Here is a 26,922-nt window from a genome sequence, read left to right on the forward strand (position 1 = left end):
ATAATACTGCTGCCACTCGAGGAATGCATATTTATAAAGACTTTACAAAAACACAATTCAGCTGAATATTTTAAAGTCATAGTTGCCCCTCAAATTGACTTGTGACATAAAAAACCTATTTCAGAAATTACATATTTCAAAGATGTCAAACTTACAATACTATAGCTGTCAAGAAGTAAGATTTTCAGCTTAAGGTGGTCATACACAGGGCAATAAAGGCTGCCGACAGACCTCAGACAAACCTACCAGACATCTGGGCGAAAACTGGGCAGATGTCGATCGGTAAGGTTTAAAAATCACATTTGGGTGAGGAGCACATCTTTGATGTACTTTGATGTGGTCCTTGCCCCAACAGTCTACTTCTCCTTAACTTGGGCCAAACAACTGGATCAATCCGATATTACTCGAGGTGGGCATATTAAGAAAGAGCTTACCAAACAACCAGATCGTTTAAAGTATGGCCACCTTTACTTTCAGCTCCATTGAACATATGATAAAACTGAATTTGAAAATACGGATGTAACAATGGAAAAGGCAGAATTTTTGTGTGTCTGATGTTTGGTAGAAAAAAGAGAAATGCCACTGGGGAGACTAGTGTTTCTTAAAACACCCAAGGAATCCTGAGATATTAAAGCAATTTGTAATTTGTTTTATTAAAGCACTTCAGGCTACAAGAATGACTCATATTATCATCTTTAAATAACATATTCTTCCAAGTGAAAGAAAGAATTTATATTAGAAAATGTTTCTGCTGTGAACAATGTAACAAGAAAGAAAAAGAAATAAGGAAGTGAAAAGCAACGGAAAGAGGTGGGAGGAAAAGAAGTGTATAGTCCAGTTTAGTTAAACTTTTCAGTCTGCCAATTAATGTTATACAAAAACCTTTGTTTAATAAGAGTTCCTCTCAACTGTTGAGACTTAAAATGGTACAATTAATCGCTTCTCTCCTATATGAACAGTAATAGATCCTGTCTTCTACAAAGCTTGCTCTAATCCTGAGAGTATATATTATGAATCCCTGCCATAAAGCAAGAGCGATAGCTGTTTGACAGATACAAAATAGACCTAGTCACAAGGGCCAGGAAAGAGATTCCATACAAGGAAAAAAGTCACAATAACTTTTTCGGAAGCAAACTTTATTTTTTCCCCCAAATTACACCATTATTCATATATTACATGTTTAAGGCATATTTAATACAAGAGCAGTTGTTTAATTTAAAAAAATTAAGATATCAGAGCTGTCAAGCTGATACCGTGAATCTTTTTTATCTGGTGACACCACTGTTTAATGGCTACCTTTCTTGTGGCTTCTCGCTGGGTAGTGTCTTGGCTTTTACAGGAACAGTTCAGTGTAAAATGAAAATGGGAAAAATAGATAGACTGAGCAAAATAAGAAATGTTTTCAATATAGTTAGACAAAAATGTAATCTAAAAAGGCTGGAGTGGGCAGATGTCTAACATAATAGCCAGAACTCTACTTCCTGCTTTACAGCTCTCTAAGCTGTTAGCAGTCAGTAGCCAATCAGTGACCCATTTTCAGAAAGCGCAGAATTATGGGAAAGGCTATATCCCATAGACTCCATTTTAATCATGAAATTCGGAATTTTAAAACTGATTTCCTTTTTCTCTGTAATAATAAAACAGTACCTGTACTTGATCCCAACTAAGATACAAGGACCCCTTATTGGGGGCAGAACATTCCTACTGGGTTTAATTAACGTTTCATTGATTTTTTTAGTAGACTTAAAGGAGAAGGAAAGGCTAGTAAAGAGTTAATCTCAAAATGCAGGCATACCTTGTCTCAATAGTGCCCTTAAGTCTCCCCATATTTCTCCCATTCAGAAGATCTGAAGCCAAACAGGAAGAAAAAACGCTGAGCTTGGTAGAGAAGATTCCCATAATGCCTTACTCTTGCACTGACCATGGGACCAGGACTGTAGGAGCGGAGCACACGGGGGGTGGGAGTTGTGCAGGCAAGAGGATGTGAGCGAGCAAGCGGAGCACGCGGGGGGGAGTTGTGCAGACAAGAGGATGCGAGCGAATGGCGCAGGGGGGGCAGGGGGGGTGCTGACAAAAGGAGCGGACTGGTGCGGGCGGTGTGTGACATGAGGGGGGGGGCGGCTGATAAAGATACAGATACACATAAGATGAGACAGCTGGCAGGCAGGTGCTGGTGGGGGGAGAGGCAAGGGGGGAGAGGCAAGCGGGGAGCGTGGGACGCTGACAAGAGGACGCAGTGGTGGGGTGAGTTGTGCACACAAGAGGAGCTGAGCGGGGGGGTGCTGACAAAAGGAGTGGATCGGAGTGGGCGGTGTGTGACACGGGGGATACACATAAGTATAAGGATAAGGATGTTGGGGGCGCATGCGCAGTAGAACTGAGGAGAAAAGATGGCGGCGCCGTTCACTGAAACAAGTATGTAGAATGTAGCAGGTGTATCTCTGTAAATCTTTCATTAGGGAAGCCAGAAATATAGCGTTTTTACATAGCAATAGTAGTACTATTTCATAGTGTGCTTAATAGATTTTGACTTTCCTTGTCCTTTAAGGTATGGAGATCCAAATTACAGAAAGACCCCTTATCCGGAATAGCCTTGGTCCCGGGCATTCTGGATAACGGGTCCTATACCTGTACTACAAATGCCCAAAATTTCCACAGTTCATAAGCTGAACAGAAAGTTTCCAAGTTTGTCAAAACAACTACCGTAACTGTAACAGAAAGTCTAACTGGCACATTTCTTGTGCATGTAGTTAAACCATGTGCAAGCTTATGCATGTTTCGCCTCCAGTCAAAGAAACCACCTAATGCAGTCAGCAAAACAGCTATTTATGGCAAACAAAATCACGTGCCTTTGCTTGGGATGGAATTCTAGGCTGCTGCCACATACTGTAATCAAACACTGGGTGTAGGCGTGTCCTATTGTGAACAGCATTGCAGAGCATTCTGAAGCTAAAAAGGGGTGTTAATTTTATTCTTCCTTTCTATGTATCATTATATGCATCTAAACAGTAACATACAAAAGGGTTACCAAATCTGTTTTTAAATTAAAGGACCAGTGACACCAAATTACTATTTATTTACAAATAGATGGAAATTAAATCCAGGTAATTTAACCCATAACAACAAATTGACAGATATCTAAAGTCAGACATACACAGAAACATTCAATTATCTGGTAAGGTTCCATAACAAGCGGATCTTTACCAGGTTTGGGAAGAAGCATTAGTACCCCAAACCTACAACACGTTGAAGGAAGTTCCATTAAACATATAGAAATAAAATGTAATGTAATCTTGGCCAAGGTTACTTTAAAAATAACAACTTTAGCCCTGTATTCAAAATAAATCTATAAAACACAAAATAAATGACCTGCCTAAACTATCCTTAATATTAGTATAAGAACTGTTTGTCAGGTAATTAATTTTAAGTATTTTAGAGAACACAATTTATTTTGAAAACAAGGCTATAGCTCCTAATTATAAAGCAAACAATGTTTGTTCTTGGATGCATATACAGAGTTGCACAGAAGAACTTCTGTGGTCACCCTCTATGGTAAACAATACAGTAGATTTATGCAATAACAGCATGTCACATTTATCCTTGGATTTAATTTTTAAATACAAATTTAAGGTTTGAGTGTACTGAACATTTATCTTTGTATTTGTGCTGTTCTAGAGGCATTCTCCATAATAGATAGCAATGCCAATCTAATTTATTTGGAAGTAATCAGTCTTAAGGTGGTCATACATGCACCAATATTATCTTATGAAATTATAGTATTTGTACGATATTAGGTACGTGTATTCATACGATAATTAGTGTATGGAGGGAGAAGAGGCAAAGGCCTTGGATATCAGTCGTCTCGTTGAACGGGCTGGTTGGAAAATTTTAATTGGGGTCCTTTGAAGGCACTTAAGCACTGGCAAATGTTTAGTACTGAATCATCAGATAGGGGTAGAATACTTTTGTTTCTAACTACATATCCAACGATTCAGCTCTGAACATTAGTATAGTTTATGAATGATCTTTCCTGCGACCATTGGTCACAGGAAAAATCATAATTGTAACATGTATGGCCATCATTAGGGTGATGGCCCATTGGGAGATTGGTTAATATTGGCTAGTGCAGGTGACTAATCTCCCCGGAACACCGGCAATAATAGGAATTGCCAGTTGAGAGGCGATTTTGCGTGACTTCGGAAAACAAAGTGGTGCATATGCCTTTCTACCGGTGATTGATATTATTACCAGTGTTAAAGTAGTTTTGGGGAGATTAAGCGCCAGCAGTAGCCGAGATTTAACCACAGGGCGACTAATCTGCCCATGGGCCATCATCCTCAGGAGCTCACTGATAAGTAAAGATACCTCTCAGTCAGTGTCAATGGAGCTCATCAACACTGGGCAAATTTGCAACCAATCTGTTTTCAGTCAGCTGCAGGTAGAAGAATCAAAGCAAAAATGTTGTGTGGTTGCCATGGGTAACTGCACAAGTGCAAATTTGCCCACTGATGAAAAACGAGCCCCTCATTTTTTTTATTTTATCATTGTGATGCCAAACACTCTCATTTATTTGCCAGTTGCAAATGTAGACATCAGTAATATCTCTGAGAAAGAAAGAGAAAATTATGTTCTCTTGTTAGTTATTAACTGACCTTTGTGTACAACTGGTAAAGAACTCCCATCTGTGTGTCTATGAAGGAGTAAAATCATTTTGTTGGACACCAAGTCTGGTATATGGAGGCTAAGGAGCTCTGTGTATATGTATGTACATTTGTTTTTAATAAAACCAGCAAACACATAAAACAGTCCCAGAATTACTATATTCTGTGTGCTTTCGCAAGTGCAAGATAAATTTTATTGATGGCCATATTAACCACTTCCCTTTTAAGAATGCCGCTACACTCTCTATACTCTGTGAATTCCTTAACCAGCCAAGTCATGCATATACTTTAGAAAAGCGTTACCAGCTCTGTTCCAAGAAGAGTTTTGAAACCAGCTTCCTGTCTAAAGAGGTATTACAGAGTTCTTACAAATTCAGTTAAAACAGTAAAAATAGCTAAATTATATTTTTTAAAGGCAAAAAACTTCATAACTCCCTGAGGTGCTGGTGATGCTCTAAATGATTTAAACAGCCACCCTCCTCCACCCAAAGAGGTTGCCTGGGCAAGCACTAAGTTTCATACATGTAAGCATTTAAAACCATGTGCTAATGAGTCTCTATTTATAATTGTGAGGTATGTATGTACTGGTATGTGCTATGCACTTATCCTGTCTCAAACTAAAAGATTAGAACTGTTCAGGTCCAAAATGTAGCATGGGATGGGAAATACTGTGGCTGTCATAAAATGCTGGGGTTCCGTCACTGTTATGACATGCAGCTGCTATAGATGTGAGCCAGTGTGTTTGTCTTAAACCATTAGTGTACTTGCAACTAATGTCATTTCCCACCCTAGGCTTATACTTGAGTCAATAGGTTTTTCCAGTTTTCTTAGGTAAAATTAGGTACCTCGGCTTATATTCGGATCGGCTAATACTCGAGTATATACTGTACCCGTAGGCAATTCCAAGGAGAGTCCACTGGTTGTCAAGTTCCTGAACTAGCTTGTCTCACTAATCTAATGATGCCCTATCCACAAGAAGGCACATTGACAGATAAAATTAAAATTACTATAGACAAACCGGTCTTACCAACAGCCCCGTCCATACATACCTGGGCCATCATGTAACTGAAATGTAATTTCTAGATCAGTGCTGTCCAACTTCTGCGGTGCCGAGGGCCGAAATTTCTCTAGCATACATGGTGGAGGGCCGCTAATGGAAGCCAGTTTTGGCCACTCCCCTTTTGGCACACACAGGCAGCACTCTGCCTCCCTTATACTGCCTATGTGTGCCATACTCTACCTGCCCTATGCTGCCTGTGTGTGCCATACTCTGCCTACCCTATGCTGACTGTGTGTTCCATACCTTCCCTGTCCTATACAGCCTATGTGCCATACTTTGCCTCCCCTATGCTGCCTGTGTGTGTCATATACACAGGCAGTATAAGCCAAGCAGTACATACAATGTCTGAGGTGTGAACAGTTGAACAATGTGGGTGATTACAGCCTGAGCCTGAGGTGTGAACACTGCAGGGGGGTGAACAATGCAGAAACTAAAAGGTGTGAAAAAGACAGGGGGTTACATGTTTAAACAATACAGGGGGATTAAAGCCTGAATCTGAGGTGAGAACCATGCAGGGGGCCAGTTAATCTCAGTACTGATACTATTTAAAGCTTACACAAAGGTAAGCCATCAAAGCAGCCAGACAGGTGGGGGGCCACACAGTTGGACAGCACTGTTCTAGATCATACCTTCAATGCTTTAATACAGGCTAATGGCATACATTTTCCCTCCCAAAAGCAATACTAACTTATTTCAGTTGCAATATACTGTAATAATGTTTACTATAGCACACCAAGTCACCTGTCCATTCTCTTATGCTAAATTGCAGTGATCAACTTTATTTTAGATTATTTCTTAAAACAGCACACCATATATGTATTTTAAGTACACTGTATATTTAAACAAAAAAAAAAAAAACACATGGCAAGAAACCCTGCTGTATTATACTGCATCTTTGGCCTATGGAACATGTAACACCTAATACCTTTCCATACCACCCATCATTCACATAACAAACAAGCCGAGACAAGCAGATTTTGGTCTGAAGATGCACATTTGTATGTTTTGCCTGTCCATTTATATCTATGACAGGCAGTACAGTGGACTATTGAGGACTTCTCTTCAGCCTAAATAGACCAGTGAAGAAACACGCCATTACCCTTAAGATTAAAATACTAAATCTAAACTGGTAGCACAATGGTTTTTAGACTTACCCCACACAAAATGTACCCCTATCTCTTTTGTATATTTTTTCAGAACCTCAATACTGCATAAGAGTTGTGGCCCATGGGAAGATAAGTCCCCCACAGTTAAATCTCGGCTACTGCACGTGATCTCCCCGAAATGCCTTTCCATCAGTAGGAAGAAAGTATTTGCGACTTTGCAAAGCAAAGCAGTGCATATCCACTGACGATTCACTTTATTGTCAGTTGGAAGGCATTTTGGGAGATAAGTCACCCATGGTAGCAGAGATTAATCATGGGTAACTAATCTCCCTGTGGCCCATCACCGTAAGAAGATTAAGCTATATGAAAACATGATCTCCATAATTCACTCTAAAGTCATATTTATCAAAGTGATTAATAGTCTTTCCACCTCTCAACTCACATTATTTTCACAATTTGATTGTATTACCCCAAAAAATCCTATACAGGGTACAAGTGAAGAGAGAGCTGCCTCAAATAAGTAAACTTTTACAAGATCTATCATCCCACAATGATAATTATTTTTCTTAAAAGACTGCAGGTTGCCAACCCTCCTACCCCGAACACAAACCCCCACACACAATTTAGGAACCTCTGCATTGAAGATATTTTTGTTTTTAAATTTTGACTTTACCAATATTAATTTTACAATTTTATTTCAGTGGGTTTAGGTTTCCCCAGTTAAATAAAGGCCAAATTACTTAAGCCTGTAGGTTCTCATATGCAGTCATGTTCTCATTATATGGGAAATACATACATATATACAAACTTCTTTTTAGTTTTTATTTAACTTTTAATGGGGACTAATGATAAGCCAAAATGGGTCTTAGCACCTAGGTAAAAAGCCCATACAGTCACAGAGAAGCTGGATGCTGCTAATGTACCTGCCATACATATTTAGCAAGGTGGCATATAAGAGTTAAAGAAGGTCTTAAAATGGAATGTTGTGGGTTCAACTAGGATCCCCCAACCTCTAACAGGGAGTTCTGTGAATTGCATCTTAACGGAAAAAAAAACAGGTCTTTGATTTTTGACTTAAAAATGCTATTGTGAAACAGGATATACATGTTCTATAGGTTTATACTTACAACAAATATAAGATCTGAGTCGGATAGGAGAGGGAAAGGGGTGGGTATGTTTAGGGCAGAACCATCCGCAAATGCAACTCTGGAGAGCATACATTGTAAAACATATTTGCCATGATAACTTACCCTCACCAGACTTGGAGCCATGCATGAACAAACAGTCTTCACATGTTTAAGACACTTTTCATGAGACATGAAGTTGCAAACTGTGTAAAAGAGGAAAGCACATATAAGCTAATGGTCAATAATATATATGGAATATTATAAATAATAGCTATATTTCTTGAGTTCCTATATGACAATACAAACATTAGTTATGCTTTTGTGAGAACATTTGAGAAATACTACAGGTTCAGCTATATCAGCAAAACAAGGGTAGGGCCTGCAAGGGGTCTTAGAATAGCATTTTTATGGGCTTCAAATAAGCACTTTTATGGGATTTTAGTCTGAATTGTGTGAATTACTGTGTACAAGTCTGCACAAGAGGAAAAAAAAAAGAAAAGTAAAGACTAGAAGAGAAAAAACAGAGGATGAGAAATACAAGGCAGGAGAAAAATTATAAAACTTGAATAAAGGGAACAAAGGAGGAAACAGAAATTGTAGGATTCCAATCACCATATTAAGGACAAGCAGACATCAGCTTGGCAGACCTGACAAGGAACTGCATAATATATTTCCTTGTGTGATGGCAAAGCTTTAATCGGATAAAGGTCAAAACATTCAAATTGTACTATGTGTCTGGGAAATAAACGGTAGGACTGATCTCTGCTCAGGTGTAACTCAGAACTCAACTCATCTATGGGGACCTCCGGTAAAGGGATCATTTGTAAAGGTAACAACTGGTAACAACAGCCACTATATATTATTTAGCACAGGTTAAGGGTATTATGAAAGCTGTTGTATGTCAAATTTAACTCGCAAAACCACCTGCCATAAGCCTTTTAATATCTTTGCATACTAGTACACCCAAAAAGTATAGAAATTCAGATAGTGTCGCCTCTAAGCCGTACACTTGTGTACACTCACAATATGAGGCCAGGGCATGCAAGACACTGTGGTATTTATTCCGACCCACCCACTTCTTTGCTCCCCCATTTTTCTATACACAGCCAAGAGTATAGACCATAGGTCACTTCCCACAAAACAGAGATAGTCACCATAAAAATCACTTATCAGTTGAAAACAAGCAACAGTTCTGCACACTTAACAGAGAGCACTCTGGTAGTAGCATGCATTCTGATATTGTGATCGCTATAAAAAACATTCAATGTGTCACTTCTCCTAAAAGACCAGTAAAACCAAAAATGAAGATTATTAATTTGACTTAACGTGCTATTTTTATTCTGCATGTGTAAAAAAAAAATTTCTTTTTTAAAAATAATGGCAAAAAAGGGAGACATATCAACATCTTGTTCACAAGGCACTCATTCATTCCAAAGGCAATGGCCTGGACCCACAGATGTAAACACTAGCTACAGCACGTTAAAGCGTCAACCTGCCTAACTTGAGCCCAAAGATTCAGAAAATTGCATTGTTTAGAACATTCTTAACCTTTATGTGAACCAAGCAGCAAGGGAGGGAAAAGTCCATTAACAATTTTCTAAACTGCCTTTGCGATAACCAGCAGCAAATACTGGATTACAGTGTGAGTAGTAGTGAGTAAGCAAACACGCCTTACCATGTGTTGCAAGCACTTTATCAGGTCTCTTAATCAGGAATAGTATTTCATAACTGGATCTTAATCATACATACATAAGTTGCATTTCTAGTTGCTAAAAGTACCAGGAAAACCTATTCTGGCTAATTTGAGAAAAACTTGGCGAAAGTTCAATTGACTTTCAAGGGAAGTAAATTCAGACCTGTTGTCAGCTTATGCAAAAATTCAGTTAGAAAAAGTTATTTTTGCATTGCTGAGTCACCTCTAAGCAGACAATGCATACAAGAGCCAGCAAATCACTGGATGACTACATGGCACACACACACACACACACATATACATATATATATATACACATATATATATATATATAGTGGTGTGAAAAACTATTTGCCCCCTTCCTGATTTCTTATTCTTTTGCATGTTTGTCACACAAAATGTTTCTGATCATCAAACACATTTAACTATTAGTCAAAGATAACACAAGTAAACACAAAATGCAGTTTTTAAATGAGGGTTTTTATTATTTAGGGAGAAAAAAAATCCAAACCTACATGGCCCTGTGTGAAAAAGTAATTGCCCCCTGAACCTAATAACTGGTTGGGCCACCCTTAGCAGCAATAACTGCAATCAAGCGTTTGCGATAACTTGCAACGAGTCTTTTACAGCGCTCTGGAGGAATTTTGGCCCACTCATCTTTGCAGAATTGTTGTAATTCAGCTTTATTTGAGGGTTTTCTAGCATGAACCGCCTTTTTAAGGTCATGCCACAACATCTCAATAGGATTCAGGTCAGGACTTTGACTAGGCCACTCCAAAGTATTCATTTTGTTTTTCTTCAGCCATTCAGAGGTGGATTTGCTGGTGTGTTTTGGGTCATTGTCCTGCTGCAGCACCCAAGATCGCTTCAGCTTGAGTTGACGAACAGATGGCCGGACATTCTCCTTCAGGATTTTTTGGTAGACAGTAGAATTCATGGTTCCATCTATCACAGCAAGCCTTCCAGGTCCTGAAGCAGCAAAACAACCCCAGACCATCACACTACCACCACCATATTTTACTGTTGGTATGATGTTCTTTTTCTGAAATGCTGTGTTACTTTTACGCCAGATGTAACGGGACACGCACCTTCCAAAAAGTTCAACTTTTGTCTCGTCGGTCCACAAGGTATTTTCCCAAAAGTCTTGGCAATCATTGAGATGTTTTTTAGCAAAATTGAGACGAGCCATAATGTTCTTTTTGCTTAAAAGTGGTTTGCGCCTAGGAAATCTGCCATGTAGGCCGATTTTGCCCAGTCTCTTTCTTATGGTGGAGTCGTGAACACTGACCTTAACTGAGGCAAGTGAGGCCTGCAGTTCTTTAGATGTTGTCCTGGGGTCTTTTGTGGCCTCTCGGATGAGTTGTCTCTGCGCTCTTGGGGTAATTTTGGTCGGCCGGCCACTCCTGGGAAGGTTCGCCACTGTTCCATGTTTTTGCCATTTGTGGATAATGGCTCTCACTGTGGTTCGCTGGAGTCCCAAAGCTTTAGAAATGGCTTTATAACCTTTACCAGACTGATAGATCTCAATTACTTTTGTTCTCATTTGTTCCTGAATTTCTTTGGATCTTGGAATGATGTCTAGCTTCTATTTAAGTGATTTCTTGATTGAAACAGGTGTGGCAGTAATCAGGCCTGGGGGTGACTACAGAAATTGAACTGAGGTGTAATAAACCACAGTTAAGTTATTTTTTAACAAGGGGGGCAATCACTTTTTCACACAGGGCCATGTAGATTTGGAGTTTTTTTTCTCCCTTAATAACGTAAACCTTCATTTAAAAACTGCATTTTGTGTTCAATGATGTTATCTTATACTAATAGTTAACGGTTTTTGATGAGCAGAAACATTTAAGTGTGACAAACATGCAAAAGAATAAGAAATCAGGAAGGGGGCAAATAGTTTTTCACACCACTGTATATAAAGTAATAGGAAGTAACAATAACAATGAAATTGTAGCCTCAAAGAGAATTAGCTTTTTTTATCTGCCAGGGGTCAGTAAACCCTTTTTGAAAGCTGGAAAAGCTCAGAAGAAATAGAAAAAGTTAACTTAAATGTGAACTATTCCTTTAACGTCACAGGCTCGCTGTACCACTGCTAGACCAAAAGATCACCTTTTTTAAGGCTCGTACTGACGAGCCTGTGCTTTGCTGTTGTGGTGTTCTCCTGCCATCCACCACAGTGGAGTTCAGCAAGATACGCGCTCCATTCCTCCTAATGTGGCTATACTATCACAGGCACACTGTAGGGAACCACAGGAAGGAACGCTTGTCAATACGAGCCCCTAGGGTAATGCTACGCAGGGCTGATTCTTAGCCTTTACGCTCTATAAATCCTTAAGTTGTGCCTGCATGCGGGAGCATTGATTCTGCCCACCACCAGGAACCCGCAGTGTATTTCTGCCCAAAACTGCATACTCAAGCAGTTTCAGGCAGAAAAAAGCTGCATGGTTATGCTACCCAGCCAGCTCTTCTGCCCCCTACTCTTTGGGGAAAAAAATCAAGATGGCTGTGCATTCCTCCATGTAATGCAAGGTGACAAAGCGCCATTTTGGACTTTTTAACAGGAGTTTAAGCCAGGAAAAGAGGGGGAGAAAGAGACAAGCAGTGTGGGAGCAGCAAAAAAGAAGAACTTTAGTGATAGCATTCTGCTTGTGCAAGTGTAAGTGAGGAAATGCTTTCAATCTATGCACTTTTACTTTAATCTTACTGGCATATCTAAAGTGCTCATTGGGAATTTTTGCAGTGATGTTACTGGCTTGTCTGGGGTTGATGGAGTGCTCACTGGCCATTTCTACAGTGATCTTACCGACATGTCTGATTATGCCGATTATCCATTTTCTGTATTAATTTTACTGGCATGTCTAAGGTTACAATGACAGTTATCCATTAAATTAAATTATTAAACTGGCAATTCTGGGGTTAATATAATGATTATCCAATTGCTGTAGTAATTATAATGGCACGTCTGAGGTTATTATGCCCATTATAATATCCCTTTAAATTAATGATTATGCATCTGAGATTAATATACTGGTTATCCATATTCTGTAGTAATTACACTGACACATCTAGGGCAACATGCTGCATTCCACCTGTTTTCTGCACTTACATGGGCATGCGCCTGTGTTAGTACATTAGAAAGAACGGGCCGTGTTTATTTCTGTGCTCCCCTGCATTAGAATATAGGAGAACGCCACTGCAGGGGATCACAGGAATAAACGCTCTTCCTTACAAGCCCTAAGGGTTATATGTGTTTTGGTAAAATGGATGTGGTATTAAGGGGTGTAACCAAAGGTAACAGGAAAATGAAAATAATTCTAAATTATTAATTATAATAATGAGCCGCAAGGTACACTAAATTTTGTAAAGAGATGATTTTAATCTTGCGTAAACATCTCCTAATAATTAGCAGACACTGGCGTGTCCTGTATAATCATCTTCAAATGATATTATGCCCATAGCAGATGGGGTGTATACTTCACGAGCCTTTATTAGGCAAAGAAAAAATGCCCAAACATGCCAGTGTCACCACGACCCATTATTTTGACCATAAAATGCTTAAAGGTACATTTTTATCCAGAAAAGCAAATGACAGATGGCACAGGTTGTTTTACCACCAGATGAAAAACAGCAGCAAAGTATATGCTACAGCTTTTAAAGTTTTTTTTGTTACTTAATATAATGAACAACTAAAGCACTTACAAATACAAATATGCTCAGAGCTTTAGCAACCCCTTGGCACTAAAGAAATCCCACTGAAGCCCTGTGCATTAGTTAGGAGAAGGGTGCTTCCACATTCCAGAGTTGATAGGGCCCTTAAGAAAGACTATTTACAGGAACAGAATAAATACAAGAAGTTAAAACTGCTTGCTGGTAGTAGACATAAGAGTAATTGGAAGAACAAAGGGATTAAAGAAATATGGTTAAAATCAGGTTAAAAAAAGCATACTATTGGAATTTCATTACATACTGAAACTAAATAGAACAACAATTTGGATACATCTTGTTTGAGTATAAGTAATTATTATTGTCTGTGAATAATACTACAAAATTGTAGCTCAGCTGTTTATAGTCCATGACTACCCCTACTGAGAAACCTTGCATAAACTTCCTCCCGCCAATATTAATGTGGTTAATCCTTACCTGCACTAAAACTTACTATATCAAGTCTGGATTAACCACTATTAGAACAATTAAGGGGTCCCACCCACCCCATCACCGTCACACCCACCCAATAACCGTCACACCCACCCACCCCATCATGATAATTGGTTAAACTAGACCTTTCAGTGGCATCAGTGCATATTTCCTCATTTATTATAAGACATAACTGGATAAGTCAAGTGCAAATGTCAGTGTCATGGATATTATAAAAAAAAAGGCCCTTTTTGTTTCTTATCATTATATCACTATTATTGCTTGTAAAATGCAGGAATGTCCTAAATGCAGCCTTCAAACTGTAGATCAGCTATAACCCCATGAATTAGAATATGTGTTTATTCCTTACATGTGTTTCACTAGGTAAGTGTCAGGGCATGCATTTCATCTGAAAGCATTTGATAAGATCACGTAAGAAACATGAAAGACCAAGAAGGTAAAAGCATTACACCAGCCACTTAAACCACACCTACATCAGTGTGATGCTCATGTTTGTTCTACCGCATTCCTATTTCATTATTTATTATTTTGTAGAGCACTTTAGTTCTGAAGGAGCACTTTGTGGTGAACTCTGTGCTGAAAATACATGAGAACAGAAAAATTTCTTCACAGGTCACTTATAAAAGTGAGACAAAATCCAAATAATGAATCAAACACAATTTACAACATAATGTTGCAAGGTCCCTGCAATCACCGCAGCTCAAAGTCATACAATGCTTTTAAAAGGAGAAGGAAAGGTACAATCACTGTAGGGAAGGGGGTGCCAAAATGTTTGCCTATGTGCAGTAGAGTGAAATGCCGAAATTTAACAAAAAGGCTGGCATTTTCACTTTATTGTGCATGTGCTGGCCCTGGGATTTCAAAGATAGACGTGAGAAGGAATTGAATCCCTCATTTGCAACTACTATGGGCTGGTGCAGTTTTGCACTAACGGGAGCACCAACCCGGGGTAGAAGGTACTTAAAATTTTGCCAGCCAACAGTGATTTTACCTTTCCTTCTCCTTTAAAAATACATAGCTAAGGAATGTTCCTCAAAAAAAATCTTGCCATTAGTTGCTCTGCTTTACCTTACCACACTGTCTTACTAATGGAAAGCCTGTGGTTCCTGATCCTCTTCTTGACTGTAAGGGTGAAGACACATGAGGTACTAGTAGCAGTTATTTGTCACGGCTTTAAAGGAGAAGGAAAGGTAAAAACTAAGTAAGTACAGCCATAAGCACTCCCATAAAAATGCACCAGAGGCCACCCCTTTAGATTAGAGAATGGAGCTTCCATTTAAAGCTGCATAGGAGGTTTTTCACGATGAGGGCAGCGAGGTTGTGGAATACCCTTCCTAGTGATGTTGTAATGGCAGATTCTCTTAATGCCTTTAAGAGGGGCCTGGATGAGTTCTTTAACAAGCAGAATATCCAAGGCTATTGTGATACTAATATCTACAGTTAGTATTACTGGTTGTATATATAGTTTATGTATGTGATAGTATAGATTGGTAAGTATAGGTTGTGTGTGCTGGGTTTACTTGGAAGGGTTAAACTTGATGGAATCTTTTTTTCAACACTATGTAATGCACAGAAAAGCTGTCCTCTATCTTAAGAAACACAGGATTTCTTGTCTCCTTTTTTGTGAACATGTTCTTCGGTATCAGACTTCCTCTCTTTTAGGGCTCCTTCAGGTTTGGGGCATGAGTCTGCTCAGTTCTTTCCTCTCTCCCTCTCCCCCCCATAAAAATGCATAAGAACTCACTTCCCCCTCCCTTAGGAATGTGTGATCTGAGCTTCCAACGGCTATAGCTGCAGCAGGAAGCTACCAAGACCAAGCTAAAATGGCAGCTGCTATCAGAGGGAGCTTCTAGGGCTCTTTACTCAGATATAGTAAATCTGAATAAATATAGCCTTCTAGGTGGCACTAATATGGCAAATCTATTGGCAGTAAAATTCCAAAAATTGACTTTCCTTCTCCTTTAAAATAAAAAATTCTGATCATTTGCTGCTACTAAGCTGCAGTATTTTCTACAAAAGCATAATGACAAAGGGGCCATAGCATTTGCTATTTTATCCAAAATAAGAACATAATCTAATTGCTAATAAGTAGAGTCTGTAATCAAGTAGAAAGACACTGGCAGGAAAGTCATATTAATTCTGTTAATAAAGCGAAGTAGCAAAACACAATTCAATAATAGGTTTACAAGGGATGCCTTCAAGCTGAATGTCATTTAAATCTGGCATTTAAAGCTCAATACTCCTGCATCATCTATTTCCTGAAAACAAAAATATGTTTTTTATTTTTAAAGTGCAAACTTTGATAATATAAAACCAACAAAACATTCTATATAGAGTACCTAATTAAAGCTGAGAACACATACACTGTGTGTACTGGGTCCTACAGCAAAATCATTTTAGGGCCCACAAAAATTTAAGAAGGTAAACCGCTTCATAAACATATACTGAAATCGATGATCAGTACTTCTTTAGGCCCGTTACTACCCCGACAACTGTTTCTGATATTTTTATACCTCTACACAAATGCAAAGGTTTGTAAACATTTAGTATGTTTCTTTACCAGACTGGCCTATTTTATTGTAAGTGGGTCCAAAGCACCTGGCGTGTCCTAAAAAATACACAGTCAAATCAAATTTTGGCCTCAAGTCTGGCTGGTAAGAGAGTCTAAGAAAGGTGGCAACCCTGAACAGTTGAACATCAGAGGCCCATGGGAGAAAGCAGACAGAGCTCTCAAATTGGCATTCTAAATGGGTATACTTGTTATAAATACTTCTTTATGGGCAACACTGTGACTCAGTGGGTAGCACGGAGTTCAATTTCAGCAAAAGGCACTGCAAGAAGCCTGTATGTTCTGTCATTTGCAGAGCAGCCAATGGGTCTAGTATATCAGTGAATCTGGAATAAGAGTGACTTGCATACTGACACAAACCCTTACCAACTTGGCTTTGCCACTAAATGCTGAAGTCTGCTGTGTGCAGTCTCAACACAATACAGTCACAGAACAGCTACCTGAATAAGACAGGGCCACACATGGTGACTAGATTAGAAGATGCAAACTGTGAAAAAATGTGTTCAAGACTGCAGGCAATCCATGTCGCTGCAAATATCCCATTGTCTAATAGGCAACATTATGATGCTAATAACAGATTGTATAATGATTCTCTTTAAGGCATACGGCTACTAAAAATGGTCAATGCTCTAATTATGGAACTACAAAGGATTTTAAAGGGTCATTCTACTGATTTTTTCAGACCTTTTGTTCAAAAAACAGCACAATTCCCTAACCTGTCCAATCCTAACTTCTCATCTGCCCTATCCCTGCCTCACTACCCCGCCACCAACATGCCTGCCCAAATCCACCTCAAGTCTGGCTGGTAAGAGAGTCTAAGAAAGGTGGCAACCCCGAACAGTTGAACATCAGAGGCCCATGGGAGAAAGCAGACAGAGCTCTCAAATTGGGATTCTAAATTGGTATACTTGTTATAAATACTTCTTTATGGGCAACACGGTGGCTCAGTGGGTAGCACGGAGTTCAATTTCAGCAAAGGGCACTGCAAGAAGCCTGTATGTTCTCCTTGTGTATAAATGGGTGTCCTCCTACACTTCAAAAACATACAGGCAGGTTGATAGGAAAATTGGCCCTATTGTGTGTAAATGTAATAATGAACTTAATAATGAATAGCTGTAAACTCCACTGGAGAAGGGAATAATGTATATTCCCTGTATGGCTCCTTACGCATTTTATGCGTTTGATGCATTTTTTAGAAGCAGGTTTGAGTGCACCTAAACTTATCAGCCAACTATCCATTATATTCTGCCTGGTTGTACTGATTAATGTTTTATGGCATTTGAATTTCATTGACTTCTATGCAGGTGCCACGTGCTACATTTTTTTAAACTTGATACACTTCCAGAAAACAGAGTTGCATTTGGAACTGAAAAAATGCAATTAGGTGCATTTAAAAACTCTTTACTCACTAAGGTCATAAATCCCAAGGAATTATAATCAAAATCTTAGACAAGGTTTTTTAAGTTGAAAAAAAAAGCAGTTGCTTTAGGATCAGAGCTAGAGTCACAAGACATATGGCAGAATCAATTACCTCTTTACATCAATGTTCTTACCAAAGTGTCCATACCTGATGCACTATTACCTTCCAGTTTGTGCCTGTATGTTACCCAACCACTCAGATTGTAAGCTCTATGGGGCAGGGACCTCCTTCCTACTGTGTCTCATACCACATGGCACTTATATATATATATATATATATTTATTGTATTTATTTATTATATCACTTGTCCTCCCTGTGTGTAATTGTGTATATTGTAAGACTGTACAGCGCTGCGTACCCTTGTGGCGCTTTATAAATAAAGTTATACATACAAGTGTCCATGATTAGTGCAAACTACAGCTCATGCACATACTGGCTTCTTTCTTGCATTGTTGAAATGCTGCAGAAGGGAACCTAAAATGCTGTTTACTGCCCCATTTGGCAGGTACTTATTTACAGCCATGCCAACAAGCGTCACCTGAAATCCCTGAAGGCAGTATTGCCCCATAAATATTCACTGGTTACTGGACAAACTGTATGCTCTGTTTGTTCATTTTAGCTATAGCCAGAATAGCATACAAGGTTAAATGAGCCCAATAAGGACTATAATCTTCTGCTAGGGTTGGCACCTTGCTGGTATTTTTTTAGCCTGGCAGGTAAAATGATGCCTGATCCCAATTTTATTTGGGAAGAAAGGTAAATAAATATACAGGAAGGCTGGTATTTTTTTTCCCAAAGAAGGTAGTAACCCTGTCATTTGCAGAGCAGCCAATGGGTCTAGTATATCAGTGAATCTGGAATAAGAGTGACTTGCATACTGACACAAACCCTTACCAACTTGGCTTTGCCACTAAATGCTGAAGTCTGCTGTGTGCAGTCTCAACACAATACAGTCTCAGCACAGCTACCTGAATAAGACAGGGCCACACATGGTGACTAAATTAGAAGATGCAAACTGTGAAAAAATGTGACTGCAGGCAATCCATGTCGCTGCAAATATCACATTGTCTAATAGGCAACATTATGATGCTAATAACAGATTGAATAATGATTCTCTTTAAGGCATACGGCTACTAAAAATGTTTAATGCTCTAATTCTGGAACTACAAAGGATTTTAAAGGGTCATTCTACTGATACAGACAATAAGGCTCCTAAACATGTCCCAGGGGTCTAGCTAATGAATCATAAAGTAGTCCCAAGGTCATTACACTTTATACAGACTTGCTCTGCACTAAGCAATTTGCCATTGTTTTTGGAGTCACTTCTTCACAGTTAATAGATATTCTGTGTCAATTTAAGACTACTTTGCAAATAATGCACAGGTCAGTAATCAAAATAACAGTAAAATAACCGTGTTATCTTTTCATAAAAACTGTAAAACTATAAGAATTGAATAACTACATAAACTATTTGCTATCTCTGACAGTATTAAATTGCTTATAATAAACATACTTTTAGGTTCCGTAAAAAAGGAAAGCATTAGATGGTATTACATACTAGCTTATGCTACAAGCACTTCATGATTTGAAGCAAAATTAGCATTGCAATGATATAATGCTATTTGCCTTTCAAAAGACCCATATCCCTTCCCTGCAATGACAGGATGAAGTGATCTGTGCTTAGTCTGATATTAGCTGTGCTAAGGTAAAACACAAAACAGAGCCTGGGTTTGATGTACGGCATGCAACCACAGGCGTGTCAGTGTTCCATTCTGTTTAAATATGCATGTAAACTGCACTTATGCTTTACTTTACTACCTTCAACATAATGAAAAGCTATTTGTTATGCTGGATTTGTATAAAAGTAATGTTTAAAGGCAGGTGTTGAATCTGTAAGGCCATCAATATTCTGCCCTCAACATTGTATCTCAATTATGAAAACAAAAGAAATAATGCTCTGAGAGGAACTGAAGGCCTGAGGATTTGATTTCCCATCCAATGTTATCCCTGCATTGCTGATTATATCATTGTGGTGCAGCATTTTTGCAGTATATCATGTAAAAAAGGTTGTTTGTCACTAGGAAGATGTAGTAATTCCTCACAAATAACATTTCCCTAACAGCAATCTCCCATAGAGTCCATTTTAAGTAAATAACGTGTTTTTTTTGTATTTTAATTATTTCTTTTTTTCTCTGTGATGATAATAAAACAGTAATTTGTACTTAATCCTAACTAGGCTGCATAAGTCATACTAATGGCAAAACAATTATTTTGTCTTTATTTAATGTTGCTAAATAATACAGTGATTTTTCTGCAGCAGATTCAGGAAACTTACGGTCCTTGCTTTTAAATTGGGTAAAAACTCTTTTCTGATCTCTATGTCCACATTCTTACAAAGAAACTCTGTGTGAATGTTCCTGTCCACTGCTAAATCTCAAAACGCTCACTACTGCCATTACCTTTTTGAAAGAAGCCACAGCAGCTATCAAAGGCCAAATGGAAATGCCACAAAATAAAAGTAATTATCCCGGCAAAGCAGAGAAGACATTAAAGACGAGATGAGAATAGGAGCTAGGCTTCTCTCACCTTACATACACTGCAGGTTCAAGAGCCCGGATCACTGAAGCTTTAAATCTTGAAACACACATTATTTCATCGACTTGAGATCCAGAACTGGTCAAAATGAACAGTCTATGCAGTCACCATCAGAAACTATCCCTCAAAACGCAGGGGACTTAACAATTTTTTTTCCCCCAACTGCTTGCAATCAAGCCTTAAGCTGGCCCCTAGGAGAAGGGCTTTCTGGTGGGAAGAGCACCTTAATGCTGCTGTAGAAGGTTTCTCTCCATTTGGTATGTATTCTTGCTTCTTGGGATTTCATGCTTACCTTAAAAGAGGGGCACTTTGACAAGGTCACAGTATTTGGTGTTGACTGAAAGAGGTATAACATCTGAAAGATCTCCTACTCTGATCTAGCTTTATTTTGAATGGAAAGCAAAATGCTCACCCCTTCAGTATCATGCTTAATAATATGTTCTAACTCTAGTCCAAATAAAGCTGAAGCAGAAAAGGCAAGACTTCTTAGGGCTCTGGCACATGGGGAGATTAGTCGCGGCGGCGCGATTTCAGTGAAATCGCAGAAGTTTCCTCTCAAGGCAACTTCCACGATTTCACTGAAATCGCGCCGCCGCGTATGCCATCCCACCGGCGATTTACATCTTCGCCGGTGGGATGGAATTTCGGGGAGATTAGTCGCCCGCAACTAATCTCCCCATGTGCCAGAGCCCTAAGATGCAAAGTCTGCTGACCAAATACATAACCTCAACAGCGGCCACAGAGAGGGCTGATGACCCCATTTCCAGTCACGCCATGTACAGTGCTGCATATCCCATATAGAGGTTTATCTCCCTGATCCAATCAATTAATTGATAGATCTTTCCCTCTGCTGCACCATATCTGACCACTCATCTTAGCAGATCTGTCCATGCCTCTAAGAGCTTTACTAATCCATATCGTGGCAAAGGCAGGCCGTAAAATGAACCTGTGACTGAACATTCACTTTAACAAAGCTTCCATCTTATTGACCACCTAATCCTTAAAGGTTGTGGCATCTAGAATTAGTATTGTGGTGTGTTTTGATACTCTCAACCCACCATGGGAGGTGATGACTACTTGTCTGTTTGATTCTTTGAAAAAACAGACAAGTTGAAAAAAATGCATTTTGATAGATGAATGTTTTTATTAGGTTTTTTTAGACTGAAAAATCTGGCAACGTTTTTGCAGTAGGAAAAATAGCTTCTGCCTTTCTGTGCTGTCCAAAAGAAGCTATCACATTGGTTCTGATCCCCCCACAAGTTAAGGGTCTGAACTACTGCTGCAATTAGCTCACCAATCCCATCCCAGATGATTCTGGGAAAACCCTGCACCTGCGGAGAGGGAACCGTTTTCAGATGAGGAATCCAGCAGGCCCTCTTCTTCTTCATCTGGCTCAACAGAAAGTAGTAAGTCTGCCTTATTGTGAGTTTTGGATGCCCCAAAGAGCAGGGCAAGATATTGGGAACTTAGAAGTAGGTTCTGTTGTTTGATCGCCATCAACCTATCCATCAAGATTTTCTTAACTAAAAGCATATCCTATCCTTTTGATTGGAAATTGCAAGTCCAGATGCCTGTGACACACTACTGGAAAATGAGCATGACTATCTCTTTTTTGTAATTTTATTTTAACTTAGCTTAATTTTTTAATTAGCATGGGTGGACCTTGTACCATCTAAAGGCACAATATAGTAGCCTGTCGGCAATATAGCACAGGAAGCAAGAAACCGCATTCTAGATTATTTAGCTGTTCCAAGGAGTAGAGGACAATACCAAGACATCACCTGCTAGGTGAAGGGGAGAGAGGGAGGAAGCCACATGTTGTCCATATGGCAGACATTCTGTCCAAGCCACAGCAAAAGGTCCAGGAGCCAACAATGCTGCTCTGACTGAGCTTGGCCAAACACGGATACTCTTGGGGCCTTGGCAATGTAGTGTGGAGAAAGTCCCACTTCAGTGCAAGACATGCTGGAAGATCACTTGGAGATGCAACAGAGAACTTAATCTACAGAACTAGTGAGCAAGCTACGTAAGCATGGCTTAGCCAACTTCTTCCATGCAGGTGGTCCCTGCTACTGGATTCTCCTGCCAGTAGCTACAGTATAAGTGTAGGACACCTGGCCACTGTAGTAGCTTACATGCCAATTTGAGACAGGCCTTAGGTCCTTCATGCCTCCCCCTCAGTCAGTCCATTTGTACAGGTGAAGTAGTTAAGGCAAGTTCCTCTTGTCCAGATTCCCACCTGGTTGCTTGCCTGCCACTGCGTTAGTGGCAACTACAACCTCCCTGTGGGGAAAGGGGGGGGGCAGGAGTAATGAGAATACACAGTAACAGTTTTTCAGAATTACACCCCCCTACAGCCGTGGTCTACACAGTTGTCTACAGCATACTGAAAGCTAAGTTCAAAATGATCTTTAGTCATTACTCTGATTAAATCCTTGACCAAATAATTAAAATATGCTTGAAGTATAACAGAATATTTTTGACCCAGCTCAGTGTGAGCTGTTCTTAAATATAAGCATGAACAGATGGGTAAAGGCAGCAGGATTGCTTCTATAACAATTGCCAGGTTGGGTCTACTGACACCCTAGCATTCTCATTTCAATTAGCCATTTACCAGTAGTAGTTAGCTACATGGTACAGAAGAGTCCATTATAAGACCACAGGTCTATTTAACAGGTACTGCCACTTTGGTCTATGCCACAGACAGTGCAACACTGACCTATGTATGTCACAGGCAGCAAAACACATCACATCACATGTACATCACAATTATATGCAATGGAAAATCCATGGAAGTAAAGGTGTGAATACTTGTGTAGCCTAAAAATTCTTGTTTTGGGATGAACATCACTCATACCTGCAATTTCAAAAAAAATGGGAGCCACGTGACCCAAAAAGTCACGCTGAAAAGTACTTCATATTTGATTTTGATTTAATAGGAAACAACCCACATGGTGCCCAGTTGAGTATGCTAATAAATTGTAGCCACTTTTGTGAGACAGTGTGTTGGCTGACACCTGATCATGATGTAAGGGGAGAAAAGTACATATTTCCCTTAAAAATACTAATAAAGAAATCAATATATTTTAAAACAATTTATAAATTATATATAAATTAAAATAAAAGTATTAACTGTAAAACATAAAGGTGCAATGTATAGATTTAAATGCCCATGGCAGATTATTTTTTTTATAGGTAAGACTATTTGAAAATGGTCAACATGGGAAATGGGAAAAATAGGAGACTGATCTGACTAAAGGTAACTGTGATACTGAGCTAGAATTCCATGGCTCATGGACAGGCATAACAAAATATTCAAGACAAGTAGCTTTAACTTTGTCAAATGAATGTATCTAATATCTCTATATTGGTTTCAAATACATGTTTAAATAATGATGCCTTATCAGTTACTTACTAATTTTGCAGAAAAAGACTAGACAACATAATTTCAATCTTAACTTTGCTTATTCTTACTAGAAGAATATAATTCACATATGGCTATACACAAACTGGAAGCTTCAGGTTCCCGCTATTATCTCATCAATTCCAAGGAAATACAGAGGTTTTTTTCCACCATCCTTTAAACTAAGAAACTCTTTTCCATCAGTATTAACATCTGACTAAGTTACACAGTGTTTTATTACCTTGTTTGGATGGGATGCTGGTGGAGCAAATCTGGCAATGAGATTCACAAGCCTAGATTTTGTTTAGAAATACTGATGAGTATGAATGCTGGCCAGCTGAAAGGGCTTTCAAAAATAAGCAAATACATGCATCTCAAAAGTCTCCCTCTGTGAAAGTTTCTCCTGCAGCTATCCGATATGTCAAATTCTGGCAAATGCCTTAGGGGCTGCTGTTAGATGCCATAAACAGTCACTATTAATTGGGCCTGTGGGGGCTGTTTGGGTCTCCGTGTAGCTGAAATTCCAGGACCTATACTAAATTCCAGTCCGGTCCTGGTCCCCTAAGCCTGTCCTAATGATTAGTACTGACCTAGGTTGGACATCAAACATACCACAATTTTATACTAATCATTGTGAGCCTTCCCGTTTTGTCAGCAATGAGGTGTATGCATGCAGGCTCCCTTCTAGTACCTGCCCCCAATAGCTAAGCTTGACATTAACCAGCTCTAGATACATGAGATAAAGCCTCTCTGAGTGACATAACTGACGCGAAAGCTTCTTCCATTACAAGACGCTTAAAGGAGAAGGAAAGGCAAAGTCACTTGGAGGTGCCAAAATGTTAGGCGCGCATGCGCAGTAGAGTGAAAAGCCGAACTTTAACAGAGAAGTAGGCTTTTCACTCTACTGCGCATGCGCCTATGTGTTAGTCTTAGCAAAACGCAGGCGGAAGGAGGAAGCGCATCGCTACAGGTACCCCGCGCTGGTGCGGTTTTCTCCTAACAGGAGCACCAGCCCGGGTTTCGAAGTAAGCGATTAAAGTCACTTGGGGGTGCCTAACATTTTAGCACCCCCAAGTGACTTAGCCTTTCCTTCTCCTTTAATGTAAAAAGGGAAGGAAAGTGTATTTTAGCAAGTTTTGCTAAGTAAGAATATTTTAGAAATAGAACTGTTAAAAAATGCAGTTTGGATATAAATGGTTGTATCTAGTATGCAGTAACAGTTACATCTGCCCACAATGTAGCAGTTTGTCTTTTTTTCTTTGTTTTGTTTTTTCAGATATACATTTAATAATTTTGTTGTTGCCACATACTATTCACACAAAAACCCTCACAATAAACAGCATAGGCTATGAAGGTTAAAGTCTTAAAAATAGAAAATATGCCTATTTCATAAAATACACCACATTTGACATGCAGGTTACAAAATTCTTTCATTTTATGAACTTTTGAAACGTCTCACAAGGGTGTGTATAATTACTTTTTTGTTGTGTGTGATAGCTGCATTTTTATATAATACATTATCAAAGACTACAGTGGGATAAAGCCTGTAATAAGTACTGGTGTTTTGCAAGAACAAAAAATTGGTACAGGTATAAGACCCATTATCCAGAATGCTTGGGACTTCGGGTTTTACAGATAAGGAGTCTTTCTGTAACTTGGTTCTCCAAAAGGATTATATCTTAGTTGGGATCAAGTACAGAGAAAAAGGAAATGTTTTCTTTACTTGGGAAATGGCCTTCTAGTAATTTGGATCTTTCTGGATAATGGATTCCATACCTGTAACATTAGGCTCACACTGTACTGAAATTTTTAATTATAGCTGCACAGTAGCAGATAAAAAGGGTAAAAATCTCTGTAACAGCTTATTGTCACTCAGAGGAAGTCTTTAAGTCCCAACAGCAACAAAACTTGTCTACTGATAATTTCCAAAATATTTCCTAAGTTAATGAAAAACCATAAGCAGCACCTGCAATTTATTCTGCTTTATTTTTTCCCATTTATGGTAAGTGGACACTACAACAAAACAACAAATAAATAAATGATGCATGCCACACATCTCTAAACATTTTAGTATTACAGTTTCCCAGCTGAATCGAATCAGAAAAAAGCCTTACAGTGAATTTAACATTCCTCCAATTTTGCTTGCTTTAAGGCAAAGTAATTTTCTGCAAATTTTCAAAAGAAACATTCGCAATGCCAGCAACTTGACAAGATGTGATGCTTGACATATGTGCTTATGTTTTTCTTATTATTTTTCAAACTGATAGGGGAAATGATACTTACTACTTGTTATTGATGTTTCTTGGTTATGCTAATTTTGCAACCTCTGGAATCCTCCTCCTCCAGTTTATCTATAGAAACAGCTATGACGCTCAGTACATGGAGGAAACCACAAACCAGCCAATATGAAACAAACAAATAAATGTACACTCTAAGGAGTACATTACATATTCCTCCATACTTTCCAGCACTACTGGAATATAAATGCCAAAATATACCTCACCAGTGTAGGAATGCAAACTCAAACTCATTGCAGAATATAAGGATATTAAAAGGTCACCAAGGAGTTCCATGGCCGTATAAAGGCACAGGGCAGGAGGCCAATTACATTTATACAGGTTTTGGGACTACAAGGTGACTTTAATATCCTTATCTTTTTTTACAAAAGGGGTGTATTATTTATTATAATACACAAGTTTCAGTGAGCCATGTGACAGAAATGACATCCACAAGCACTATTTATAACTGATGAGCACCGTTTATAAGGATATAAGCTTACAGGTTATTTGTGCTATCGTGTGTATGTATGTGTGTATAATATATATATATATATACACACACACACAGACTGAGCGGAGCACACCCTATTGTAGTTCAAATGCCCTGGGTGCTGGCAAAAACAAGGAAATATAAAGGCAGAGATCCGCACACACAGGGACTTTGTAATAAGTGAAAAATTTACTGAACAAAAATCCAACGTTTCGAGCACTTACAGTGCTGTTCCTCAGGGACAAACCAAAGGTTTGGGATCCCTGACGAAGGTTCCAGTAGGGAACTGAAACGTAGGACTAATAAACCTCACCTCGGATCTTCAATTTTTTGTTCTTTTGTTTATTTATTCATTTTGAAAACC

At 38.9% G+C, this 26,922-nt stretch overlaps 1 protein-coding gene across 2 annotated transcripts in view; it reads right to left on the minus strand.

Moving 5' to 3' along the window:
• Positions 1–26,922, minus strand: part of dgkq (diacylglycerol kinase theta) — a 102,191-nt gene that overhangs the window by 61,556 nt on the left and 13,713 nt on the right. For both annotated transcript variants that reach the window (XM_031906820.1, XM_002935871.5), the window contains exon 2: positions 8,078–8,157. In XM_031906820.1, the coding sequence (XP_031762680.1) occupies positions 8,078–8,146 (69 nt within the window). In that variant the 5' untranslated portion in view covers positions 8,147–8,157. The remainder of the gene's footprint in view (positions 1–8,077; positions 8,158–26,922) is intronic.

This window comes from Xenopus tropicalis, chromosome 1, assembly GCF_000004195.4.
Source record: "Xenopus tropicalis strain Nigerian chromosome 1, UCB_Xtro_10.0, whole genome shotgun sequence".
Classification (NCBI taxonomy): domain Eukaryota; kingdom Metazoa; phylum Chordata; class Amphibia; order Anura; family Pipidae; genus Xenopus; species Xenopus tropicalis.